Source organism: Anas platyrhynchos, chromosome 24 (assembly GCF_047663525.1).
Source record: "Anas platyrhynchos isolate ZD024472 breed Pekin duck chromosome 24, IASCAAS_PekinDuck_T2T, whole genome shotgun sequence".
NCBI classification, from domain to species: Eukaryota; Metazoa; Chordata; class Aves; order Anseriformes; family Anatidae; genus Anas; species Anas platyrhynchos.
In genome coordinates, this window is record NC_092610.1 from 844491 (window position 1) to 871865 (window position 27375).

At 53.9% G+C, this 27375-nt stretch overlaps 1 protein-coding gene across 20 annotated transcripts in view; it reads right to left on the reverse strand.

Moving 5' to 3' along the window:
* The window catches only part of MACF1 (microtubule actin crosslinking factor 1), a 136281-nt gene that overhangs the window by 47761 nt on the left and 61145 nt on the right, over window positions 1–27375 (reverse strand). For 14 of the 20 annotated variants that reach the window (XM_072027385.1, XM_072027378.1, XM_072027375.1 and 11 more), the window contains 22 exons: window positions 20763–26009; window positions 20116–20265; window positions 19491–19706; window positions 19232–19381; window positions 18216–18449; window positions 16599–16748; window positions 16267–16500; window positions 15844–16071; window positions 15210–15731; window positions 14679–14855; window positions 14104–14227; window positions 13615–13823; window positions 13166–13483; window positions 12209–12375; window positions 11057–11213; window positions 10162–10279; window positions 8455–8517; window positions 7427–7668; window positions 6845–6974; window positions 5860–6059; window positions 4687–5182; window positions 2690–4161 (listed from right to left, as the gene is read on the reverse strand). In XM_072027385.1, the coding sequence (XP_071883486.1) occupies window positions 2690–4161; window positions 4687–5182; window positions 5860–6059; window positions 6845–6974; window positions 7427–7668; window positions 8455–8517; window positions 10162–10279; window positions 11057–11213; window positions 12209–12375; window positions 13166–13483; window positions 13615–13823; window positions 14104–14227; window positions 14679–14855; window positions 15210–15731; window positions 15844–16071; window positions 16267–16500; window positions 16599–16748; window positions 18216–18449; window positions 19232–19381; window positions 19491–19706; window positions 20116–20265; window positions 20763–26009 (11004 nt within the window). The remainder of the gene's footprint in view (window positions 1–2689; window positions 4162–4686; window positions 5183–5859; window positions 6060–6844; window positions 6975–7426; window positions 7669–8454; window positions 8518–10161; window positions 10280–11056; window positions 11214–12208; window positions 12376–13165; window positions 13484–13614; window positions 13824–14103; window positions 14228–14678; window positions 14856–15209; window positions 15732–15843; window positions 16072–16266; window positions 16501–16598; window positions 16749–18215; window positions 18450–19231; window positions 19382–19490; window positions 19707–20115; window positions 20266–20762; window positions 26010–27375) is intronic. The other 6 variants (XM_072027386.1, XM_072027384.1, XM_072027383.1 and 3 more) reach the window with 4 other exon arrangements.

The following is a 27375-nucleotide window of genomic DNA, read 5'->3' on the forward strand; positions in this document are numbered from 1 at the left end:
GACTGTGATTCTGGCTCTTCTGGGTCAGGGGTTGCTGCTGCGTGAGGGCAGGCTTCGGAGAAAACCCCAACGTCTCTGCGTGACCCCGCGTCGCTCCTCCGCACCCAGGGAGTAATTCCCCTGGGGAACTCTGCTGTTTGCTAAACTGAATCAACGTAGCTGTTATGTTTAGTAACATTTCGACTGTGGCTCATTTGATTTCAGTCATTAAAATTTAATATTACTGTGAGCTTTGAGAAAACCAAGCCGACAGCAGAGAGGGTGGAGGGGGAAGAAGCGCCCCAGCCCGTGTGCTCCCAGCAGCAGCTCTCGCTGGTGGCTGCCTCGTGCCAAAGAGCACAACACGCTGTGACGCTCGTGGAGATGGCACGGAAGGGACTTTCCTGTTTTTAGTACCCGTTTATACAAAAAAGGGCTCCTCAGAGAGCTTGCGTGTGTTTACTGCTCTCGCAAGCGATGCCAAGCCAGCCTGCTCTTCTCTGAAGTGAAACCACGGCCCGTGCCCCTGCACCGGCTGCTCCTGTGCCCACGAGCTCTGGCAGCGCCGTGCCCTCTGATGGAGCTGAAGCATCTCATGGGGTGAAGCAATACCCGTCAGGATGTCCACATAAGCACAGCCTCCAACCCTCAGAGATGCCTCGCAGCTGCACTTATCTCAGCATAAAACAAGGTGGTGAACAAGATGCCACCTTCAGGCCTCCTCCAGCCGGGGTTCTCCCAGCCCTCTGCCAGCCCCAGCAACTCGCCTTGACCAAGTTATTGGGGCCCAGGGAAGGCTCTTCCCCTGTGGGGCAGCTCATGGAGTGTTTGCAGGCAGGAAAAGAAAAATACGTGGGAAGCGTCGAGTATAAGCTGCTTCACAAGTCATCTGCCTTGGCCTCAGCCAGCCTTCAATACCTCTCCTTTGATTAAAAGGGGACACAATGAGCCCAGAAGTGCCCACCTTTGTCGGGGCTGCATTGGCAGTGTGCCGGGAGCCCTGGGGCCACGCCTAATTTGCATCTCATTTACACAGATGTTCATTAAAATTGATGCCTTAAGACATGCTATCTGCCCACTTGAACCCCCTGGGCAGGCAGAGCGAGCCCCTGGGGCTTCTTGCTCCTGTCCGGGGGGAGCCAGGCCTGCGTCGCCCACAGCAGCGGGGCTCAGGTGCTGAGGAACCAGAGGCCCCCAGGGCAGTGGGGCAGAAGCGGGGCCCCTGGCCAGTGCTGCCTGAACCCCTTCCATCACATCTGCCCGTAGGCAGAGCCCTAAGATGAGGCTTTGCCAATATCTGCTCTGCAATGCTTGTGCCTCACGTAACAGCGCCTGCTCTCTGGACAAACCCTGCACAGGAGAAACGCTGCCATGTACCAGCACCATCCACCATCGCCTCTCCCCCACGTCGTCCTCAGGCATTACACAGCACAACCCTACGCTCACTGCCACCACTTCCACTTTTCTCATGAAGCTTTCCACGAACCAAGACCCCGCCACAGGCTGCAGGTCCCCTCCCAGCCCTCACACACATGGCCCCGGCCCTGCTAGGCCTTGTGTACTGCACGGACACTGCGCCAGTTACACAGCCCAGGAACTCCTTTTTGGATATATTTGCTGCAAAGCAGCTGTAGGGTGTTCAACATGGAAATTAAGCCCTTCCTAAGCAGTGCAAGTTTAATGCAGAAGGCTGCCCAACACAAGAGATAACCGCAACACAACCACGTAAGCTGGAGTTCGCCCTGTTAGCAATGCTGCCGAGCTTTTTTGGACAGGCAGCCCTCAAAGCAGAACTACCCCGTCCTGGTGAGGGGTTCACAGAGCTGCCAAGTGATGGAACGGGATCAATTAGCCATGAGATGAAAAGTAAATGGCTGTAAAAATGCCTCCCCCTCCCGCCCGCCACGATCACCAGGAAACGGGCAGCCAGATGTAAATCAGCCCAATCATCAGCTCCCGAGCACATCGGTAAGGCAAGTTTCACAGCGAGAGAGTTCCTAAGCAGTATTAATGTAATTAATGTAGTGTAACAGCATGACCCAATAACACAGCACTGTATTTAAAAAAATCAAACACAATCAACTCTTTTCTCAACATTTCCTGCAAGCCTTGATGGTCCTGAACAGATCTGTGCTGGAAACATGAAAAGCCCACAACAAAAATCATCTCTGCTTGGTTTCTTTCCCCGTGTGTCCCCCTTCTCCCACAGCTCATCTCTGGCTTTATTTGCACCCAAGGACCCCCAGATGGATGTACATGTGTCCCACAGAACTGAACAACAAGTGGGAAGGGTGGGTCCGGTAGAAAGGCCTACAGGATGAGCTGATCTGGACAAGGCTCTCAGACAACACCAACAGCTCAAACAGACTCAAAAACATTCCTCCCTCCCACAAAACGTAAATACCAACCACCTCCAAAAGCCCAGGGGGTGCTGGCGTATCAACATTAAACTCCACAAGAACAGGGAAAAGAATTTTTTCTGCCAGCCACAAAGCCTTGTCTCTTCCTTTCACTGCAGACTATCAAGTCCAGCAGTTGATTTTATATTCCCCAGAGCAACAGTAATCTATTGCACCCAAAATGCTGACCTAGCAATGAACAACTGTCACAACAGCTTGAAGAACAGAGGTCCTACACGAAAGACCACAACACCAGAGAGAGCTTCTAACACCGAATGCCATTTAAGAAATGCTTTAGCGTAAAGACTTACCTTGAAGTCTGCCAACTGCTGGTTGATGGTTTCAACCTCTGTTCCCACCACCCACTGCAAGGCCTCGTTCTCCTCTGCTGCCGTTGTCATGTGGGTCAGCTCCTTCAGCCTGCTGTAAAAGTCCTCGACATGCGACAGGGTCGTTTCTACCTGCTCCTGGCGGTTCTTGCCTCTCTCAGTCAGTTTGCTGCACTGTTTGTTCAGCGTCTCCAATTCACGTTTCAGTCCTAATAAATCAGGGCTCCCTTCATCCTCGAGCATTTTCTTGCATTCGCTTTCAGAAGCCTCAATGTCAGACTTCAGCCTGTGGAGCTTGCCCAGGAACGTACGAACGTCCTCTGCTTGGGACTGAAGGCTGTCAGAGTCTCTCCCGATGGGGCCCATGCTGTCGAGCTCATCATCGAGATCTGCCAGCTGAGAGAACATCTCCCTGACCCGACTACTGAACTGGCCGATCCCTTCAAGTTTGTTTTCCATGAGCACGCAGCAGTCATTTACTTTCTGCTTCACAGCTTTAAAGTCCTCCTGAGCCACCTCAGCTTGGTTTAATAGCTGAGAACAGTCAGACCCATCCGGGGCATCTTCTACTAGACCTTGAGTGAAGTTTTTCAGATAATCCACTTGTGGTTCCAGGGCATGCAGCACCTCCTGCTGGGCCCTGAGCTTCTCTAAGTTCTTGTTGCTGCAGGCTTGTGGCCCGAGTGCATCAAAGATCTCCAGCTGGTGCTTTGCCCCTTCCAGCTTCTTCTCGATGTTCTTGAAGCTCTCTTGGAACTCCTTGAGCCTCTGGGACATTTCGTCAAGGGAGCCCGTCTTGGCTTGCAGCTCTTCTGTGATGGCATCCATCTTCTGATTGATCCCAGCCTTCTCATCCCGAATGTCATCCTCATCGGTCTGAGAAGCATCGATCAGGATGTCAGCAGCGCTGTTCAGCATCTCCAGCAAGGAGCGGCGCTTCTCCACGTCGCTCAGCATGGCCTTTGATCTCAGAAGAGTTGCCTCCAGCTGCACCGGATCCAGAGTCACTTCCAGCTCTGACATCTTTGCCTTGCAGTCCTCCACCCAAGGCAGGAGGTCCTCTGTGTGCCGTTGGTACTTCTGAGCTTTCTGCAAGCAGTCCTTGAGCTTAGAGTGTCTGTCAGCAGCCTGTTTGCTGAGCTCTTCCCAGTGTGTTTTGAGGCTGACCAACTGGTTTTGGAGAGTGGTCTTCTCCTCCCCAGGCTGGACAGAAAGCAGCAAAGATTCTCCCTCAGCTACAATCATCTCATAGGAGCCACTGTGTTGGTTGAGACTCTTCTGGAACTCCTCTTGTTCCTGAATTTGGCTCTGTAGCCTCTCAAGTTTAGCAGAAATAGGTTGGCTCTGAGCTTGCTGGCACAGTTTGTCATCTAGCCAGGTCCTGAGTTCATCAAACATATGCTGGAACTGCTGGGAACTTGCAAGCGCAGTCTGCAGTCGGTTCATCCGGTCGGCTGGAATGGAAATAAGATTAGAACGCAACAATTAAGCTGGAATCAAATAAGCAAAGTGCAATTATTTAAAATCATCTCAGATGCACCAACTGTGTTTTGATTAACAGGAAGGAGTTTTCCATTGCATCACCGTCACTTTTGCTCACCAGTTCATGAATTTCTTTGGAAGTATTAGGTAATGATAATGCAGTAATCTCAGTTCTCCTGAGTAGCTTCTAAACGCAACCTCTTAGAAACCAGAAGGGGAATCCCAAGATTAGAAGGTAGTCACTGCACTTCCTCTACTCCCCATTCTGAAGTTAGAGACCTTTTTTTTTTTGAACAAAGCCTGCCTGGCTACTATGTCCAGGAGTGAGAAGTCTCCTCTGCTTAGTGCCGCTTTAAACACCCACAAAGCACCTCCCTCAAAATGATAAATAGTCCTTCCCTTATTATTCCTAAAAACCCAGTGATGGGTGAACCCTGTGGCAAAAAGCAAGGGGCAAAGTTCAACACCTCGTAACCAACTTCTCCATGCTGTCTCACCTGCCAGATCTTCCAGCCCTTTGAGAGGAAGAGCCACAGTCTCCAGACGTTTCCTAAGCTCATCTTTCAGATACTGCTCCCCGATCAGAACAGACAGGTCATCACAGAGGGTCTGAGCCTCTGTGATCTCCTCTTCCAGCTGCTCCAGGTCTGAGCGGATCTCACTGGTTTCCTCCAGCTGCTGTTTCACGGCATCGGGCTGTGTGCTGACGGCAGACTGGCTGCTCAGGCGCTGCCCAACAGCCTTCACCTTCTCGGAGAGGCCCTGCAGGAGCTCCTGGTACTGGGTACTCTTCACTATGGCTTGATCAATTTGGCTGGAGCGGGAGTTGAGGCGTTCTGTTAGCTCGGACCATTTCTGATTAACCCCTTGGAGCTCTTCCCGCACCTGGTTAGTGGATGGAGAAACATCTCCAGGGCCAGTTAGGATGCTCTGAGCTGCCTGGTTGAGCTGCTCATGCTGTTGTCTGCGAGCTTCAAATTCCTTCAGCATAAACTGGAACAGAAATAACATGAAAATGTTTGCGTAAAACTGACAGCTCTGAGTACACACAGTCAAAACAAACCAGACCTCCAAGGGTTTTATCCAGCCCACAGAATCACTAGGAGCAAATTGAGATGCTCCTGGGGTGGGACAGCAGTTGGGCAAGGGATACAGTGATTTATTGTGACCTTGTAACTTAAAAAGCTGGGAGGGGTCTGAGACTCCAGTGACAGAGCATTCTGCTCTCTCTCTTATTTGTCCTACTGCTGTGTAATGTAACATAAACCGGTTAGATGAGAAGGAAATGTAATTATGTTAACTGGGGCATTTTACTTTATGCTGAGGCCAGTTACGGACATGTTAGTATTTGGAAGCAGTAGGCAGGGAACTGGCTGCCAGGCAGTGCCCCAGGTGCAGGGGCAGCATTAGCAAGTCCTGCAGAGCATCAGCACAGGTCTTGTTTAAAGCAATTTTGCTCCCCAAGTGATTCACCGATGAGTCAATCCAGTGCAGGGAATTGAGTTCAAGCACTGCACCCATCTCAAGTTCTTCACAGCAGTCTGCAGTCAGTAGGGTTTGGTGGACTTGGAAGAGGAGCCCTGAGATCTCCCACCTCACCCAGTGGAAGCGACACCCTCCTTCCTTGTCCCTAACCCACCGTGGGGACATGCGCACAGCCCCCAGCTCACCTGGACCTGCTGCTTCTGTGCATTCAGCATGTTCGGGTCGATGGAGAGGGGTCCCAGCACGCTCATCATGAGCTCCTTCTCCATCAGCCAGGGCCGCAGCTGTGCCTCGGCAGCCTGGAAGCTGGCCAGCTGGTTCGCCGACTCCTCCAGCTTCTGCTGCCGCTCGGCCGTTGCCTGGCTGGCTCGCTCCCACCTGCAATCTGAAGCAGCGTTTGCGTTGGTGCTGGTCGTGCTCCCCTCCACCGAGAAGGTTCTTCAGCCTCCCCGTGGTTCACCCGACACGGAAAACCTCCTCAGCATTTCTAGCGTGGCTCTATTCACTCTCCATCTAATAAGCCGTTACCCGTTTCTAATGGCTACGTGGTCTTGAAGCTCATAGAAAAAAACCTCGCAAGCAGGATTTCTGCAATCTAGTCACTACTGCCACGAGCTCGTCTGACCTTGGGTGAGCCATCTCACAGCTCTGGCTCAGAAACCAGCTCCGATAAATGAGGATACTCTCATGTGTATCAGTCCTCAAACAGCACATTCAGATCTCCTGGACGGAGAACTCCGTAAATGCGTTCCTGCTATTTCAAAGAAGAGAATCTCTGGGCTTCTTTTTAAATACACAGTCTTGTTTAGTCAACATTGCATTACCTAGGATATCCTTGCTAATGACTAGAATTTTATATCAAGCAGTGAAGCTTTTAATCAAAGTAATCAACTCGTGCTGCTAATCTTTTTTTCTTTTTTTTTTAGAGGTAATTTAAGGAGGCAAGTCTTTAAAATATACATCCATCATAGAGATTTCATTAATCATGACAGTGCTCATCTCTGGAACACCTTGTACACCAGACAGCTTGGAGATAAGTTCGCTATTTACTGAATTTTAATTAGAAGTGACTCTGTTCTGCTGTGACTTTGGAATCGTCCTGCAGTCCTGAATCACTTCTAATGTAATGTTTCAAGACAGAAGCCTCACTGGAGTGCTTCAGGCACTTACTCAGGTCTTCCTGCATCTTCTTCCAGTTTGGTGCTTCCGGAGAATCTGGATATTTCTCCAGCAAGCCAGAAAGTGCCTCCTTTACCTTCTGGATCTTTTCTGATTTCTGTTCCAATTCAGCCAGAAATGCCTGGAATACAATCATTTGAACTTCTTCAGATTCAGTACAAAAGAATAACATCACCGAGGAGGAATGAAGCAGGAGCTACAAGCTGGAGTTGAGCAGTTTCTGTTCTTTGCTCTTCATTAGCAGGATCATGAGCTAGCTTGGCTGCAAGAGCAGAACAGAGGGAGATTGCTTCCCAGAGAAGCTGGGGTGGCCCAGCAGCAAGAGCTACAGATAAGTGCCTCTCCTCTGAGCCAAATGCCTGAGAGCAACAGGTCTGAAACCAAGAGGGTTGAGCTCAGCGTGCCGGCTCCTGCTCCACGGACCCACCCGCGTTCCCTTCTTGGGAAAGCCCCTCTGCAGCCCAGGGCAGATCTCTGCTGCTCACACGTCTAACCTTGCTGCAATTAAGCACATCTCCAGGAAGCCTGGGGAGCAGATGCCCGATCCCAGTTGTGCTCTGGAAGAGGAATTACCTTGTTGTGCTCGGCCTGGGCTCTCATCGTCTCTGTCTTGGTGGGCGAGGAGGAGGCTTCCAGCTCTGACAGCGTGCGCTCCTTTGACTCCAGCCACTTGAGCATGGCACTCGCCTCCTCCTGCACCTCTTGCATCTTCTCCAGCATGGCTGAGAGCTGCTGCTGGCGTTCCCGCAGCACCACGCCAAGGCCCTCGTACTGCTGGGTGACATCCGACACATCGCACTGGATCTCAGTCAGATCTGTTGCCAAAAACAGCAGCCTGGGATGAGGAACACTGCCCACCTTGCTGCACTTCACCTGGACTCTCTCAGTAGCTAATCTAGCCCCGGGCAGCCACAGCCAAGCACCAGCAGCAAGCAGCCGTGCGGCCGTCCTGCTGCCTGCAGAGCACTGGCAATGTCAGGCACGCCGAGGGGCTCATCCCCTTGCACAACATTTGTGTGCTGACAGTTTGCAAACAAAGCAATCGTCTTCATGTTTGAGAGGCTGATGCAAGCTGAGCCCCACTCCTGCAATGTCACTGCCAATTCAGCGGTAAGTAACATGACACCAAGGTATAAAGCCATTTTTATGCAGCTATTATCTCGTTGAACCGGTGAACTAACAGCAGATAACGGTCAGTAATTAAAATTGCTCTTCAAACTGAAGGGTTGGATGGCATTATAATCCCTTAGAACCAATAAATTTAATTGCAGGCCTTAAAACGATCGCCCGTTTATCAGCCCATAACACCACCTGACGGGGTGCCAGGGGTTTGTCACTGCCCACAGCCGCCTGCTGCCCTCCCGGCTCCGTCCTTCAGCCTGACCGCCGTCCCCGGTCACAGCCACCTGCCCGTCCCGTGGCGCAGCGCTGCTCGGAATTAGGAAGCCCATTTGCAGGCTCATTTCCCTTGCTACGGGATGCTGATGGTGTCACATTGTGACTTCTGTCTCACGGATGGAAATGCACAGCGCTGCCAGCAGGCACAGACACAACGGACAGGACACGGCCCCAGCACGCGCGTGCCGGCACAGCGCTCTCACCTTTGCAAGTGTGGTATCCGTTCACGCTGCCTACCGGCCCTCCCAGAGCGGGCAGCACAGAACCTGAGCAGAGGGGACGGGGACAGACAGAGGGACAAGACAGACGTGTTAGGAATGCGGACAGCAAGCGATGAACACCAGGCAGGGCTGCCTCCACCGCCCGGGAGCGCCGCGCCAGGAGGATGCAGCCCAGCGCGCGAGCCTGCGAACACAGCGTGGGACAACACAGCCCCCCCCGACAGAGCACGGCGGCACCAAGCACACGGACGGCGCTGGGGGGCCGCTGCCTCGTGCTCATCAAGTCCGTGGGATGAGGTTCCTGCACAGCCTGCAGCACTGGGGCCACGGCTGTCCCCCCACATCTCTCCGGATGCCCCAGAAAAACTGCTGCCCTCACCATGACTTTGTGAATTACCGAGTGAGACTGCTGAGGCTTTATACTGCCTTCATTTAAAGAGATTAACTCCCCTAAAGAAATTAACTCCCCCATGTTCTCCTTTTCTTATGGAATGAATCTATTTAAAGCTGCCTTGGTGCACAGACACGCTCTCTCTGTGCAGAGGCACCACGCACGATGCATCAGTGACCCTCTGTGGGACACACCGCAGACATTAGTTACTGTCACAGTCAAAAGGGGATTCTGCAGAAACGTCATCGAGTAAGCTTCTCTCTTTCTAACCACACATTTTAGCGCTTTCATGGATGTAAGAGACTGCAGCTTCCAAATGTTACCCCGGGTTTGTACAGTGGAACGGTAACCTGTGTGGCAGCCCCCTGCGCTGGCGACATCATCCAACAAGTCTCAAGAGCAGGGAATGAGCAAACTCCAAATTAAAATTCCCAGGAAAATTTCAGGTTGGCATTATGAACAGGTTTGGCACAGACATCAGGTCAGCTACCCCAAATGCTAGAACCTTCAGTGAGCACTAGGACACAAGATACTGGATAACGTCACTGAAAGAGGAGCTGGGGTTCAGCTCACACTGCTGCCAGCTCCCGCATCCTTCACACACCCGTCTGCAGCCTTTCTCCCTAGTTTTCTTGGAGGCTTCCCACTGAACTGCAAATCAAGTTAACCCCAACAAACAAACATAGACTAAATTCCCATAAAGGCCCATCAGTGAGGGGAGTCCAGAGACTTGTTCTCATGAGTTGGAAGACATCTTTTAGTTGGGTTCCAAACAAACCAGACATAATCTCATTGCTCCATAGACGTAAAGCCAAAAAGGAGACAAGTAAATCCTGTCTGAATATCAGTCTTCAATTTCATGCAGATATGAAACCCGCATTCTGGAGTTTGATTAAGACATCTCAGGCCCCAGGAGGCTGAAGCACACTGCCCTGCAGGACCCGAACCTCCTCTGCTTTGGCCGAGCATCAAGGCATGGCCGTGAGCTGGGCCCGTGGCAAGCACAGGCTCCTTCAGTGCTTGTTACACTACTGCAAAGGAGGCCACACTGCCTTACCTGGCACTGGTGGGCTCAGAGCACATGGCCAATGCATAAATGCAACAACCTGACCACCGCTCTTGAGCCCCATGATACTTGGACCACCTCTGGTCCTCTAAGGTTTGTTACAGGGGAGGTAGCCCCATTTTTTGCTTGATGCGGGCTCTGAAATGATGCTTGTGGAGCAGTGAGAGCGAGCAGAGGAAGCAGGCACGGTGCCAGCTCCCTGCAATGGCTGGCGAGCAGGGCTGCGACTCACCCGCCTTGCCCTGGCTGTCGGGGGCCGTGATCTCCACGATCAGGTTCTCCAGGAGGGTCCCCTTGCGGCCGATCTCCTCCACCTGCGGCCCCTTCCCCGTCCACTCCTCCAAGAGATCCTGTTCGGAGGCAAAGGCTGCGCTCACCCGTGCTGTCCCCGATGGAAACGGGGAGCCCGGTCCCCTCCGCTGTGAGCTGGTGGCACTGGGACAGTGCTGAGAGAACAGCCCCCAGCAAACTGCCTGCGTATCGCTGGGGCACGCTGGCACACTGCAGGCTGTGTGCATGGAGTGGGTGTCTTGGTGTGTATTTTTGCCAGTGGGAATCAAAGAGTAACGAGCTGTCCCCTGAGCAGTGGGTCTGTCACACCTTGTTCTCCCGCCTGCTGTTTCTGGGGGCTCCCTCCCACCCCATGCTACCCAGCCGTGTGAGCGCAGTCCCACGGCTTTCTGCAGAGCCCCCGTGTGAACCTGCAGCTCGGAGCCCTGAGGCCACGGTGGCTCACAAGGACGCTGCCGGGCCTCCCAGCCCAGCCCTTGAATTGTCCTCATTTAAGGCATCGCCGGAGATGAGCGGAGGAGGCTGCCTTTGATGTCTCGCAGGGAGAAGCACTCAGCAAAAACTCGCAGATCCCCGACAAAGCAGGTGGGAAGGAGGGAAGGGAAATGAGGCTGTGCGCGGGAGGACCTTCGCTCTGTTCCCTTGCCTGCACACCAGGGACCATGAGATGCCCACACAGAGGGGGCTGCAGCCCAGCAGTGAGTGCAGGGAAGCCCAGGATTACTGAGAGCATGAAAAACCTCCCAGAATACTGTTCCCTGGGATTTATTCCATGTTCCAGGGTTTTCACACCAGCTGCCAACTTTCCCAATCTGTTTCCAGCTCCCTCTGCCCACCTGGACCTGCTGCCTGCATTTGTGCAGCTCCTGGGTGCCCAGCGAGGTCTCTGCGGGCGGCACTTTGCCCTCGCTCTCCTTCAGCCACTTCCTCACGGCTCCAACCAGCTTTCGGAATTCGTCCAGTTGCTCCTGGCAGGACGATGCATCCCTTTCTCTGCGAGTGAAAAGGTTTCAGAGAGTCAGAGCTCGTGCTTTGCCTTGCAATTACCGCCGCGTGAATGTAGCACAGTTGAGTCTCCAGGAGCCCGTCTTTTTATTATTATCATCCGATGTTGCTTAGGAACAAGCGCGCGCAGTGCCAGCCAAAACGGGGTGCAAGCTGCAGCCTGCCCCTCTCGGCTGGTGGCAGCTGCCCCGGCACTGCTGGCTCACGTGGAGCTCCCCTGCCAGCCTGCACCCCCTCTGCACAGGGCTTTTTGGGGAGCGGGGCTGCGGGGAAGGCAGGGCTCCTTCCCACCGCCCCGGGCACTGCCATCGGCTCTCCTCTGTTCAGCCCCTGGGGGAGGAACAAGGCAGCCCCCCCGCCTGGCTCCCCCACTGACCACAGCTGCGGGCAGCCTGCACGCAGCCGGCCAGAGGCAGCACGCTGCGTGGTGCTGAGTTGCTGGGGATTATCAGGAAATTCCTCTGCTTCTCCCCATCACCTCCCTTGCATTCACCAGGGAGTTCGGAGATGCAGCCTGCGAGGTGTGCCCTCCCTGGGGATGCAGGTGAGCTGTTGCTCCAACCCTGCTCACTCTGACTCAAATTTAGGATGCTGCTAAAAGCTTCTCCTTATCCCCACGGTGAGGGGCTCTGCGGACACAGCCCTGCTGCATCACCTCCTGCAGAGCCTGGGGCCAGTCCCGACCCTCCAGCAGCACCCGCTCCCCCCGGGGTGAGATGCTCCCGGCCGCAGCACCGAGCGGTGGCAGCCCACACGCTCCGAGACGCACGAACGCCGGCTCCTGCGGCACCAGGAATTTTTCACAACGCCCCCAGCCAGGCTTTTTTTAAAGCGTCAGCTGGAGCGAGCTGCGTTACGTCTCCTGGTGTGGGAGGAGGGAGGCAGGAAGAGTTCGCTCGTGCCCCCCTGCGGAAAGGAGATCTCACGGGGGCTTGCTCTGCCTGCAAAGCCTCCCGGGGGGCAGACGGGGCACTAGGACTCACCTCTCCTCTGCCACCTTCTGCAGCTGCAGGAACTCTTTCTTCAGGCTCTGCAGCTTCTCCTGCTGCAGGGAGGCACCGGGCGCGAAGCCGCAGGAGCCCAGCTCTGCAGCCAGGTGCTCCAGGGCCGCCAGGTCCTCCTGGTGCTGCTTCAGCTCCAGATTCAGCTCCTGCCAAGAGCAAAAGGTGATGCCAACCATGCCCCCACCAGCAGACCTGGGCAGGGGGGACGAAGGGGACAGCTCTGTGCCTTGGTGAGCTGGAGACCCTCTGTGGGCAGTGCCATGAATTGCACCAGTGCCAGTTGGGTGGGCAGGGCTCAGGCCTGCTGGTTTCTGAAGCTCTGGCTCAGCAAATTCCTCAACCAGCTGCGGGAGCAGGTCCCACCTTCCCTGGTGCTGCTCTGAGGCCACACAGTGAGTGTGATGGGGAAACCCAAACCAGACCAGGCCAAGCCAAACCCGCTCACAGCACAAGTGTCCGGTTTTATGCCAGCTTAGAGCATTGCTGAGGCTGTGGCCAAACCATGCCCCGTAGCAAAACACTTGTAGGGAACCTGAGGGAAGAATCTGTGCAGCCATTACCGGCCACCAGGACCCACTGCATTGCCAAGGGCTTTGTCACATCCTGCACTGCACTTGCTGCCAACGCTTGGGCGGTTTTGCTTATTAACCCGTGGAGCCTTTAACTGGTAAAGCCTTGCTATATTTGGACTGGCCCCTACGAGACTGATCCCTTCAGAAAATCAGGCTGGCTCCAGGGAAATGCCATTCCCAGCTCTCCCTGCTGGAAACAGCCTCAGCTGCTCCAGCATCGCTCCAAATGAGCAGCAGCCGTGGGTCCTGCAGCCCCTGGCGGCCTGGGAGAACCAGGAAGAAATCACAACAGGGTGGTACTGCCCTCGGAACCCTACACGGGTGGAATTTTCTCCCTCCCTCAGGCAGGGGAGCCACATCTCACCTGGATGTGCTGGGAGAAGCGAGCGATGTCGCGGTCGGGCTGGTTTCCAGATGCCAACATCCGCGCTCTGCTCTCCGTGAACTGCTGCAGCTTCTCCGAGAGCTGCTCGTACTGCTCAACCTTCGGCAGGAGACCCTTCAGCGCCTCCTCCTTCTCCTGCTGCTGCTGGCACAGCCTGCCGAAATGCTCCGTCACCTCGGCCAGCTTGCCCTGCAGGGCAGAGGCTGTGGCACTGTCCGCCGCCTCCGTGAACCGTGTCACCATCTCGCGGGTGGCTTCCAGGCAGCTCTTCTGCCTGGCGATGTCCTGCTTCAGCTTCTGTTGTGAGCACACACAGACAGGATGCCGTTTTAGGAAGACTCTTGAGCAAAACTGAACTGGCACAAACAAAGAGACACCGCAGGCAGCCCCGTGTACTTGAGGCGAGGGAGACCAGGGCCCAGCCTTACCGCGTTGGTGGCCAGCGAGTCCTGGATGGAGGCGGAGGAGAGCGCGGCCGGCTGCTCTCCCCCCAGGCTCTTCTCGATCTCAGCCACCGACTGCAGGAGGCTCTCCAGGCTCTCCTGGACACTCTGGGACTGGGCGATGGATTTCTGCAGCAGGTCTGAGCGCTCGGCCATCTGCTGGGAGAGGCTCTGGTAGCGGCTCACGATGGCATCTGGGGAGATCAGCACGAAGAGAAGTAAATGGCACAGAGCTCAGCGAGTACCAACAGCCACTGGGCGCAGAGCTGCAGGAACTCTGCCAGTGGGCCTAACACAAATGGCCAAACTGGACCTCAACCCATGCAAACGTATGCTCTGAGGGCACATCACTGCTCCTCCACCTTTGTCCCATCTTCCCCCATATGTGCGAGACTTGACGCATCCTCCCTCCTGGTTTGCCTTCAGTCTCTCCCAACCACCCCTGCTGACACCGCTGGCTGCTTTCAGCTGTACCTGTCGTTTCCTGAACGTGTCTGTGGTCAGGGGCCGGCTCTCCTTGTATCTCCAGGAGGGAACGAGCTGCTTTCTGGAGCTTCTCCACCGGCACCTGATGCTCAGCGAGGTTTCCTTGCAGCTGCTGCTTTGACACAAGGCAAGACAAGACAACATCAGCAGTCAGTCACACACAAGAGACCTTCACCCATGGGGAGCCCAGTGCTCCACTCAGACCCTGAGGATCCCCGTTCAGTTCATCAAAAAGCCCCACAAATAAATAACGCAGGTTGGACAGCCCAACCACTGTTGGGCCCTGCCACTCTCGCAGCAGGGAAACCTTCCCCCCACAACCTGCTGGGACATCCAGGGGCAGCAGCCCCTCGTCCTTGTGCTCAGCACCTCTCAGAACAGCCTGGCTCCACCTCACCTGCAGTGCGGGGACTTCCCAAGCCCGCAGGCATACATTGCACTCAACCAGCAAAAAAGGCTAACAGATGGAATCTCTTCCAGTACCAAGGCTGCCCAGAGCAGAGGCCAAATTCCCGTACAGGCTCCAGTGCTCCCCCCCAGGAGATCTCCCACAGACCACGTACCCCAGCGCTGGCGAGCTGCTGCTGCAGAGCGGCAGGATCTGAAGAAACCGTCTCTGACAGCAGTTTCCCAACTGCAGCTTCACTGTCCTGCAGCCACGTCCTGAGAGACTCTGCCACCTCCTGGAACTGCTGGTAGTGCTCCAGCAAGGTGCTCAGGTGGGAGCCAAGCTTGGTGCACTGCAAAGGAGGAATGGGACATAATGGCAGAGTGCTCACAAGAACAGGGCAACATGGGCACCTCTACAAAGTGCACAGGAATAATTAGAGAGAAAAAAAAAAACAAAAAAAAACAACAACAGAAACATTCTTGTCCTGTGTTAAAGCAATTACAGGAAGCACCACGCAGACCAACACTGAGTTACTCCTGCACAAACCCAAGAAGACAATCCTTGTCCTCCAAGCTATGTGCATGCTACAAGTGCAGCCACTCTTGAGGGAAGCCTCTCCCTGCTATCACTGCTTATCCCCCACACACACGAGGAAAACAGTGCCCGAAGTTTGACTCCCAGCCTCGCAAAGCCCTCCCCATACCTTGGAGTGCAGCGTGGTGTATCGCTGGGTCGCGTCCTCCAGCTTGCTCTTCACCACGCTTCCCGAGGCCAGCGGCTGGGACCCTGCATCCCTGGCAGCTCCTTCAGCATCCAGCACCTTCTGCCCCGACATGGTGACAAACCGCAGGTCCCCTTTGTGAGAGATCACGTCTTCCGAGAAGCTGCCCTGCCGCTGCAGCAGCTGCCGGAGGGACGCGGGGTCGCTGTCCCCTTTGTACATCCCCTCCAGGTCCTGCTCTGCTTGCTTCAGCCAAGCCTCGAACTCCCCGTGGTCCCGCAGGAACTTCTGCAGCTCGTCCCGCAGCACCTGCACTTGCTTCAGCCGCGTCTCCGACTGGCCGAGGGAGGCTGCGTACCGCTCCTTCAGCTCTGCCAGCCGGCCCTGCAGCACGGCCCTCTCCTCCCCGGGCAGGCTGTGGCCGTGCTTGTCCAGGAAAGCTTGCGCTGACTGCGTCGCCAGGATGACGTCCTGCTGCTGGGACAGCAGCTCCTGGTGCTGGGCCTGAAACACACCGACAGGCAGAGGTGACCGAGGGGATCTGGCAGCACTGAAGCCTGCTGTCACACTGACAGGCAGGCAGCAAGCTTGGAGAGGGACGAGGTGGCAGCCCTACCTTCAGCCTCTCGTATTGCTCATCCAGGTTCTCAGCAGTGCTGTCTGCTTCCACGACGTGGCCATCAGGGACGCTCCAAGCATCCTGCCCTGCTCGCACCCCTGGTGCTGGCTCAATGGGGTGTGGTCTGTACTCCAGGAGCTCGCCCTTCTGCTCCAGTGATGCCACCCAGCTCAGAAGGGAATCGATCTTATTGCTGTTCTCCTCCAGCTCTTTGGCTGCTTTCACCTGAAAGGACAAAGGCTCCCGGTAAGAATGATTCATTTCAATCATATTCAGCAAACTGCTGCATGGGGGATGGACACAAAAATGAACACAAGAAAAACCCTGAACTGTTTCCAACTGCATCGAACACCTGAGACTGAGACCCTCAAAACACTTTGTGACTCTTTGATAAGGGGAGGGTACAAAGAGGCTGTGAACCTTTTCAGTCTCCTGCTGCACCGCAGCAGTGACAGCGCTCTCCAGCTCCTTCTGGGCCATCTCTGTCCTCTCCTGCAGGGACTGGTACTGCTCCTTGGCACGCCGAAGCTTCTCTTGCAGTGCCGCCAGCTCCCCAGGCTCCATCTTTGTCTTGTTCTCCTCCAAGAACTCCTCTGTGGTTTTCAGGATGCTGGCAAAGGAGGCGGCTCGGGTGTGCATGTTTCTCTGCAGCTCCTGGGCAGGCGACAGCACGATGCCGTGAGGTGCTGAGTGCTCCCAAGGCAGTGCCAAGCCCCCCCAGCCTCCCAAGCCCCCCTTTCAGAAGCACTGACCTTCACATCGCTTTGCCTCTGCTGTAAGGTGGACAGGTCTCCTTCGCTGGCTGCCCGCTGCTGCTCGGCCAGCGTGTCCTCTGCTGCCTCCAGCCAGGTGCTGAGCTCAGCCAGGTTCTGGGCGCGCGCTGCCTGCTGCTCCTGCAGCGTCTGCGGTCGAGAGCAGAGGGAAGGGGGAAAGAGAGCAGTTAGTACCGGGGCTGCGCTTCCACCACGCACATTGCTGAAAAGCAAGGCAAGAGGTTACAGCTGGAGCACCTTCCTGGAGGTGAGGATGCAGCACAGAAAGCAGCTTTTGCAGCTCTCCCGGGGCTCTCTCCCCCTCTCATGTTTACACGCTGCAGAACGGGGCTGAGGTCCAAGCCCCTTTCCAGCAGCAGTGCTGGGGGACTGGAGCTGTGCAGTGCACATTTGCCACCATTCAAGCAGGTTTCTCTGTTTTACTGTTTCAGGAACCCCGTCCAGCTCCACGTGGAGCTACGCTCCAGTTTACGTGGTTCTCTCTTGGGAGAGCTCAACCAGAAATTTCTGTGCCTTTTCCGTTCAACCTTACGAACATTAAAACTGCATCAGAACCTCATCTAATGAGAGGTAAGAACCTGGCACCAGGCAGCACCACTGTGGAGCCCCACACAACCTAAGGCAGGTTGGCTTTTAGACACTGGGGTTGGAGAGGGAGCCCAGGAGAGAGAAAAGCGTTTCTGTAGCCGATCCAGCTCCTACATTTTGCTGCCAGAGCACAACACAGAAGCGCCTGTTTGAGCAATTGAGCATGATGTGACCTGAGAGTCCCTGCAACGTTTCTGTTCCCTTCCCCAGGGCAAAGAAAAGTTTTTGAGTTTCACTGGGCATTTCAGCAAGGTGATGTACAAACTTGTGCAAAACACTGTGCTTGGTTCTCACAGTCATAAGATAAACAACAGAAGCAAATTGAAAGAGCCTTCTTAAGAGCTCTTCAGCTGCAAAGCGAGTTCTTCCTGGGTTAGGATGGGCGCACACTCAATCTGAAAAAGCAAAGCAAACTGGTTAATATACACACACACTCCAGATGGGACAGGCAAGAGTTATAGAGAGCAACTGTTAATAAAAAACCACATTAATACTGTCTTGAATAAGAGGATCCATGCAGTGATGAGTGCTGCATGAATGCAGCAGAGACGTGGGGACTTGCTTTTGCAGCTACCAGCTGCCTTGATACACCATCAGCTGTTTCTTTAGGTCAGCAAAACCTGTCTTGTGTGGTGAAAGTACGACACTAAAACTGCTGGCTGCCTGTGGTGCCAGCTCTGCACAGGGATTTTCTGGTGGGGTTACAGCAACCAGGGTTTATTCTACCTGGCCCAAACCAACTCAGTGCCTAGCAGAGGACTCCCAGCTGTGCTACCCAGACCTCTGACAGGGCTCAACCTCGAGGGAGGAAAGCAACTTTCCACTTGGGAGTTACGTGGTAGGAAGAAGAAAGACTTTAGAGGAAGCTCATGATGTGCAGTGGGAAGTCATAAACCGTGAGTGGCATGCACGTGAAATCCCAGATACGAGGTGTCTCAGCGCACACTCTTGTGGCTGGAAAAGTGTTTGAGTGAGCAAACTGCAGCCAGGAAGCAGCTGTGCCACAACCTTCACCTGATCTGTCTGCTCCGCTTGCTGGAGACAGACCTGCAGAACCTCGACCTGTGTCGCCACGCGCTCCGACAGGTCCCGGAACGCCTTCTGCAGCTCGTTGAGCAGCCGCAGCAGCTGCCTGCTCTGCTGAGGGGTCAGGTCCTGGGCGTGCTCCGAGATAAGGAACTGGATGTCGAAGGCAGTGGCATCGAGCTGAGCCTTGGTGTCAGCGAGGGGCTCTTTCAGCTCCTGAAGGGACGAGAAAAGACCCTCAGGCTGAACTGCTCTGCGCTGCCAGCTTCTGATGGGGCACGCAAGCAGCACGGGCAGCAGTGTGTGCCCAAAAAAGCACTGTGTCACCGAACGCTGTACTCCATAATCCCAAGGGACCCCAAGCACACAGCACTGAAGTGACAGCCTTGTCACACCAATTCTCCAAGGCTCTGCTAAGCACCTCCAGCACCTTGCCAAGAGACCGCTCACGCCCTGCGTGTGAGGCTGTCCCTGAGGACGATCCAGGTCCAGAGTTGCTGGCAGCCCTGCACAGTCTGTGATGACCACACATGGCACCAGAGGCTCTCAGCCTTCAGTCCCCTGACTCTGACTGCCCAAAAACAGGAGGTGCTGAGCTGTCCAAATCTTGAGAGCTGTTGCTACAAGGTGAGTGGCTGTGGAGGGGGGCCTGGGCTCCTCATTCAGGTGATGGAGATCTGGGCAGGTGTGATGGAGGGGGCTGCTGGACCCCCTGGAGGCAGCAGCTCTCAGCCTCGCAGGAATCCCTGCCGGCTGCTCAGCCTCCACCAAACACATCTGCATTTGAGCATGTTCCCATAACGGCCAAAGCAGATGGTTCATGCATTGTGGAAACAAATGACTTTGGAGCAAATACAATACTGCTGCTCCTCCTGCAATGAAGGATAATGGCAAACCCACCAAGGCTCCAGGAGGGGAGCAGGATTAAAAGCTTCTCCTCTGCACAGAGGACAGCAACTCCATCCATCGGGAAGGATTAGGGGCATCGCCATGGTTACCTTGTAGTGTTGGAGGCAGCGACTCAAGCTGTTTGCATCCATCCCATGGTGGTAATCGCTGCTGTCCAGTGACTGTGCAGTGTCAGAGACCCAGCTCAGCAGCTCCTGCAGTTTACCCTGGAGAGTCTCGTGATGCGTCATGATTTTAGCCTTAAAAACAGAAGTGCACCATTCAAACAAGGAGCAGGGCACTCCAGGGAACCACCAGGATGCGCAGGGTGGGGGGACAGCAGGCAGCAGGGACAGCTGCCAGCTCTACCTTTTGGGTTTCCGCTGCACCACGCAGGTTTAGCAGCCGGGACTCCAGGATATCACTCGCAGAGCTCAGAGACTTCTGGAGGTTCTTGGCATCCTTCTCCAAAGCCTTCAGTAGTTGCTCAGGGACTTCTTCAGGCGGGTTGGCCACAATCCACTTCACGGCGTCCAACTCCTGATTCACTGGAAAGCTGAGTTCCTGCAGCTCAGCGCCCAGGGCCTGAGGCAAGACAGCATCATTAAGTCTATGGTACGGTTCATCTTCCCACTGCCAAAAGTGATAGCACTGCAGAGGTTTTGGAGAACCAGCTCCAAACACCGCGTGTATCTGCTGGCAAGATTCACTGCAATCGACCCGTTCATGCAGCCCTGCTCAGCTGCCAGCACTCGACTGTCTTTCTCCAGGCTGTAAAATTCATTTCAGCCACACTTAGGTTACTGTCTAAGCACGAGAGGAAGGTAAGCCAGAGAGAGTGCCAGAGAGATGGGGTTTGAATATAAATGCCAGTTCAGCCTGAGGCTAACACCCCGCTTGCTCCCAGAGCAGGGAGGAGGCACAAGAGGAAGCCTGAGAAGTGCTGGGAAGAGGAGGGGAGAGCTCGGCCCTGCCTGGTGCCAGCAGCGCTCACCTCAGCCTGCTGCAGCAGGTCCTGCAGGGCGGCCAGATTCTGCTCTGCTGGCTGCACACGTTTAATTCTCATCTCAATATCTCGGAGCATGGAGAGATAGGAGATCAGCTTCTCGTCGTGCTCCAGGCACATCTTCTTGCTGAACTTGATCTACAGAATCAAATGGTAAAACAAAACCTCAAGTTTAGAGAGAAAACAGACAATTATACATATATCTGCTTCTTTTAAAAAATATAAATGCAATCTCTTAATAGCACTCCATTTCAGGGACTTTCCACTTGGTAGCCTTATCTACAAGATTTACTACAGGAAAAATAGAGTACACGGCTCTTTTTCCAGCATAAGCTTATAAATGGCAAGAGATCTATTGTGTTACAGTAAAAGTGCCAAAAAATGGTCCTACTTATTAGTCATTTGTAAGTAATGCTCTAGCAAAAAGAAGCCACAACTAAGCCTCGAGTGTTTCCAGCACTACATCACTGGGTCCTTTGCCAAATCCATTGCAGCTGATGCTGTAACATCAAGCCCCAAACATCCACGACTCACGTTCTGGCTCTCCTCTGTGCCGAGGACCTGGGACAAATTTAACATCAAACATACACAAAAAGCATGTAAAAATGCTGAAACAGCAGAAAGCAGTCACCCACCTGGGCTGGTCTTGCAGACTCCATCGAGGTCTCCAGCAGCTCCCCCTCCACGATCACGGGTAGGAGCAGGCCCCGGTCACCAGGTCCCTGCTGCCGGGGCTTCTCCTGGGGCGCTTCTCCGGGGGCACTGGCTCGGCCTGCGCTGGGCTCCGCTGGTTGCTCCCGTGGGGTGCTTTCTCCAAGCTCCAGGGTTGCAGAGGTTTCCTGAACCTCTCCGGGCTCCTCTCTGATGATTAACTCATCTGGTTTTTCTCCTGCCGCCGGGGCTGTGGTGAGCACCTCGCTGCTGGTTCCCACCTTGGCATTTTCCTGGGTCTTCCTCTCCTCCAGTTCAAGTGGCACAGAGAGATCGTGCCCCTTTCCGCTCTGACCTTCTGTCACCGCTGGAGCTTCCCCTTGTTCTGGGAGAACAGGGAGCTCCTGGTCCCCTGGGAGGATTGCTTCATCTTTCTCAGAAATTGGCTTCTCTTTGTCATCCCTGCTGCTCTCCATCTGCTTTTGCTTGGCTGCATCTTTCGCCAACCTCACAGTAACCTTGGTGGCTCTCTCAAGTTTTGGTTCTGGAGCACTTGAGACGAAGTCCCCCTCCTTCCCTGGAATTTCTTTGGCTACTGGAGCAGGAAGGGGCAGCTTTTCCACAGAAGATTTCTCTGGCTGAGCACTGTCCGCTGGGACACCACTCTGCTTTGTTTTCTTTTTCTTGCTTTTCTGTTTTTGGGTAGGTTTTCGCTCAGTTTCACCTCCTTCTTCTCGATCTGCTTCTGCATCCAGTCTTGGGGCTTCTCCTACAGGGTGCCTGACAGCTCTTCCATCTGCAAGCTCATCTCCTGCCAGCCTCAGAGGGACACCAGTCTCGGGGGGTTCTCTGGACGTTGTAGGACCCAGCTCTTCCTTCCTGTCACCCACAGAAACAGCTTTCCTCGGGGCTGCCTGTACTGCCTGAGCCAGGCCTGCTGCCTGCTGCCCCCTCACTGCACCTTCCCCTGCCACAATCCCTGTACTAAGATCCCCCTCCCTACTCCTCTCCGTGCCGCCCTCAGCACCGTGAGGCACCTCTGTGTCAAGGAACGGCCGCTGGTCCTCAATCCCCAGCCCTTCCACTTTTCCCGTCCCCTGATCTGCTGCTTCCCCCCTCGATTCCTGCCCCAAGGCCACTCTCACATGGGAGCTGCTTTTTGCAACCCCCTTCCCCACAGCCTTTCTCACTGCTGTCCCTTCAGAGAGAGGTGCTGTGCCTAATACTAAGGGCTGTTCTGGAGCCACTTCAACCTCTTGTTGTCTCTGATGTGTGACACCATCCCCCAGAGTTTCTTGAGGAAGCAGTTCTGGTTTTCCTTTCCTTGGCATCACCAGGGATATGGCAGGAGCAGCGGCTGTGTCCCCAGCCAGGCCGCAGCTCGCAGCTTCAGACCTGGCCTTGTGCTCAGCACCACCGGGCTTCCCTGCAGCACTGCTAGGGAGGACACCTTCCTCTTCTGGAGGTGTTTTTTCCACTTTTTCCTGGGAAAGGCGGGGTTTATCTGCTTTGAGGACCTCAGAACCATGTCTGTCTTCGGATATCTGTGAGTCTTGAAGAGTGGCAGCTAATTTTTGGCTAATCAGGCCTTTTTCAACAGCTTCCTTTACAGTCAGTCTTTTTCCACTGCTAGCATCGACAATTCCTCCGCCCCTCATCTGGCTGGTCGCGATGACTTTGGCCATTTCCTCATCCAGCAGCCCCTGCTCCACAGCAGCCTTCAGGGACAGCCTCTCGCTGACGGTGCCCTCCACAAACCCCCCGCTGTCGGCCTGAGCCTGCAGCAGCCGCAGCGTGGGCAGGGGGTCCACCTTCCCCAGCTTCACCGCCTGGGCACACGTCAGCTTGCTCCCCGTCACCTCATCCTTGATGGCTCTGAAGGGATGGACCTCCAAATACCTCTGGCCAGATTCAATGTCAATTTTACACTTCTTTATGAACTCCGAGTAGGGCACGAGCATGCAGTTCTCAGGATCTACAATGCCTTGTTTCACTTCTGGAGACGCCAGGACCTTCTCCACAACCTGCCTGGGCAGCAAGCCCTCCTTCACCGCCTGGCAGAGTGCCAGTCTCTGGCCAGAAACAGGATCGAGGATGCTTCCACCTCCGGCCTGGATTTCTTGCACTTTCCTCTGGAAGTCCGGACTAACAAGCCCTACTGTTACTGCCTGGGGCAAGGGCACCTTCTCCTTCGTTACTGGATGAACGTATTCATGCTGGCACACGCTCTCAGCCTTTGTGAGTTCATTACATAAATCTTGATTGATCAAATCGTGCTTCATCGCGTCATTTACCGAAAGCCTCATTCCAGACACGTGATGAATTATTCCTCCGTCTGCAATCTGCTTGGTCAAGAGCTCAAATGCTTTTTCCTTTTCAAGGAGCCCTTTTTCCACAGACTGCGCAACAGTCAAAGGATGCTTGGTTTTGGGATCCACAATTCCACTGGTTTCAGCCTGCAAGCTAATGAGCTTCTGCCTGGTTGCCTCATCGGTGCTTTTCCCTTTGGAAGCCTTCTCCAGCTTGACCAGCTCTTTCTGACTAGTTGGCTCTATGAGGCCAAGATTTGAAGCCAACGTGACTGATATTTTTTTGCCACGTTTCAAGTCAACAATCCCTCCAGTAACCACCTGCCCTTCCAAGATCCTCATTGCCGTCTCCTTGTCTAGAAGGCCAACTGCAGCAGCATCCTTGATAGAGTAGACAAAGTTATTGCCTGGGTCAAGAACACCGCTTATGGCTTTGTCAGATGCCAGAACCTTCTGGAGAAGCTTCTCATCCATTAAGCCTTCTTCAATGACGTCCTCGGTGGTTAATGATTCACATGTCTGTGAGTCGAAGAAGCCACTGAACATCTTCATCTTCTCCATCAGTTTCACTGCCGTGTGGCCAGGCACCACTCCACAGGCCACCGCTTCGTTTAGAAGAAGAGTCTTTCCTGTCTGCTCATGGATTATGCCACCACTCTGGAGCTGTGTTAGCAACATTTCCAAAGTGTCCTCCTCATCCTGCTCTGTAGGGGCTGGCAGGGATGTGTCATCAACACACTCAGCACCCGCCGCTTCTTTCCTCTCTCCTTCCTCCACTTTCAATACACCTTCAATGCTTTCAGTGTGCCTCTCCGTTTGCTCAGCCTGTCCAGTTCTGAGGAGCACAATCTCCTCTCCTCCCACCGTGCCATTCTGTATTATTTCCTCTTTTAGCAAATAAATCTCTCTAACATCGTCCACCTCTAATTCAGGTTCCTGCTCATCCTGAGACCTCTCTGCCATTATTTCCAGTCTCTCTGTACTTTCGGAAATACCCACCAACATGTGGCGTTCGCTTTTCACATCACCTGCCCCAGTTTCCAAAGTCCTCTTCTGATCTCTGATATTTTCCACTCCACCTACTATAATAGGCTTGGACTCTTCTGTCTCAATCATCATTTCTTCCGTTTCTCTGAATCCACTACCAGAGTCACTGGGACGTTCTGGCACAGATAATTTTACCTGATGTCTGTCCTTGCTTGTAGAAGCAATTTGCTCTCTACCAAGTTTGGATTCAGTCTCACTTTGGAAGGTAGCCTGTTCAGTGTAAATCTGCCCTTGCTCCTCCACAAGCAGGATATCTTCTGCACCCTCCAATGGGAGGCTTCCCGGTCCCATCACCACCTCCCCGTTCTCCAAAGCAGTTCTGGGTGGCAGGACCTTTTCGCTTTGCTCTTTTGAAGGAGCAAATTGAAACTCAAGCTGCTGCAAAGCCAAACCGTTGCAAGGCTCTCTTTCAAGAGCTGCATTTGCCTTTGTCTCCTCAAAGCTTTCACTCCCTTCCAACACATGTTCGTAGGATCCATTCTCTTGGGTTTGGATGAGGGCTTTAGTGAGATTGTTCAACTCTCCGTCTACCAAGAGCAGCTTCTGGCCATCGTGGATGTTGATGTAGCTGTGGGTCATCAAGTGGAACATCAGCCTTTCGTCGTCACTCCTTAGCAGAGGGTCACTTTGCTCTTTGTGACCTGGGGGACTCTTTCCAGATGAGCTCTGGCCATTCCTGCTTCTGCTTGGAGAGCCAGCGAGCTGCACGCTGGCCATGACATCAGGTATGGCTGTTGATTTCAGCTTCTTCGCCACATCTCTCTCTAAGATGCCATGGTCAACTGCTTTCCTCCAGGACAACACCTCCGTGGTTTCTGGTATAAAAACAGCCTTAATGAGTTGCCTCTTGCTGAGAATCTTGTAAACCAGCTCTGTGGACAGAATTCCTTGCTCTAAAGCATCTGCAACTGGGATGATCTCTCCCGTCTCTGGCCACAGGAGCCCCATGAAGGACCAGAGGGATTCCAGGACCACCAATGCAATCCTTGGTGCTACCAACTCTTTCCTTACAGCTTCGTCAATGGTCAGTCTCTCTCCCGTGACTGTATCAATGATGCCACCTGTCTGGAGCTGCCGGATTAGAAGTGTGCATGCCAAATCCTGGTCGATTAAATTATGTCTCACAGCCTCGTCCACAGTCAGCCTGTGCCCTGTCCTGGGGTCAACGATGCCACCAGCAAAGAGCTGGGCTTCCAGCAACCTCACTGTTACCTGTCTGTCTATTAGCCCTTCCTGGACGGCACGGAAGATGCTGACTTTTCTGCCCGATTTCAAGCTCACCATCCCACCCGCCAGCTGCTTGACTGGGAGCAGCCTCAGTCCAGTCTCTTGGTGGATGATGCATCGGTGCATGAGCTCTGGCAGACTGATTTTCTCTGCAGTGTTGGGGTCAATCAAATCCTTGCCACATTCCAGGTGAGACAGCAGTCTGGAATAAAGCTGTGGGGTAAGGAGCCTTTCTTGCAGAGCTGTCTCCATGCTGATTCTGCCCTGAGGGGTTTTAAAGCCCCCAGTGACGAGTTCAACCTCAAGAATCTTTAGCCCAATGCTCTCACTAATCCTCCCCTCTTCTATGGCAGCAGCAACAGGTAGGAGCTGCCTCCCTTCACGTCGGACTTCATCCACCCGCTGGAGAGCATCCTTCAATTCCTGCAGCACCTGGAATGTCCTGAGATCAATGATGTTTCTTGCCAGACCTTCCTCCAGGGAGAGTTTTTCACTGGTCTCTGGAACATCCAAGTCAGATGTGATAACCTGAGCCTCTAGGAGGACAAGGCCAGTATCCTGATCTATCAGACCTCTCTGCATGGCACCAAAAACTGGGAATATTTCTACTGTGCCAAGATCGATCACTCCCGCCACTGCTCCGCTGCCCTAGAACAGAAAGAGAAGGAAAAGAATCAAACCAAAATCAAACATTTCCAGTGCTTGGATTGCATGAGATCTAGGGAGGTACCAGTTTAAAAAAAAAAAGTTTCAAAACCCCAAACAGGCTAGAAAGCAAGTCCCAAAGTGTTCAAAATGCAATTCCAAAGGCATTGCAGCACACAAATTGGTGCATTTGCTAGCTTTCAGGTTGCCAGTGAGTTTTGATGCACAGCTAGTCCATCACCAAGGGCAGCACCCAAATGCTTCCAACATCCACCACCAGTAATGCAGTAAAACAGCAAGCAGCAACACCCAGACATGTTCCTAATGCTCCACAGAGAAACAGGGAAGGAAATCGACAAACACATCAAAACTGTCCAACGACTCCATTTAAAAAAAAAAAAAAAGACAACATGAATCCCACTTTGTACTAACAGAAGAGAAAAAACAAACAAGGATGTCACTTCAGGGTATCCAGGAAGCTCTCCCAGTGCAGTTTCCACCCTGATTCCTGCCATGCTTAAATCCTGCTCTTTAATGCCAGGATGCCCAGGGAACACCGGGGGTCTCGTGCCATGGAGCAGCTCCCCAGCACCACAACCAGCCAAGCACGAGAGCATGGGCACTGCCCTGACATGCATAGCAACTCCCCAAGCACATCCAACTGCTCCGGCACCTGGAGGCAGCCGTGCTCTTTAGGGCAAGGGAAGAAATATAAGAAGTTGTCGCTCCCAGCATGGAGACAGTGACAGACTGGGAACAGACCACCTAACTTTGGTATTTCTGGAGGGCCTTTTCCTTCTGGTACCCCCACGGGGAGGGGAAGAATTCAGATAACGACACAGAGTAAGAGCGCTCTGGACCTTTGGATTTCTCCCAGGTGCACGGTTTAGGTGTAAAGTTGGCCCAAGCACTAAAATATTTCTGTTGGGACAGGGAGGAGTGAATCTGGATCCTTGGGATGTTGGTAACAAGACGTCTGACAGCCCAGGCAGGCGGGTGCCTTGGAGCAGTGGCACGGCAGAGGATGCCACCTCCACCATGCTGCGTGCAGCTCCCCCAGCCACAGAAGCTGGGTGGGTCTGCTGGGAAACACCAAGCTCCCACCAGCATCACCAGACTCTGACATGCGTGTTTGGAAATGAACAAGCCATTGAAAGACAGAGAAGAGGAGAAAGAGGATGATAAAGGAGGAGATGGGAGGGAGAGGAGTAAAAGGCTTTTACTTACCAGAGTTGCAGGGTGTGCCTTGAGCAGTTAAAGACAGAGCCTTATGGAGCAGTTCAGCCGTATCACACACAGTGTAAAGCTTGGTGTTAGCGTCCAGCATGCGACTGTTTTGTTTGCAAAAAGAACCCCACACACAGGTCGT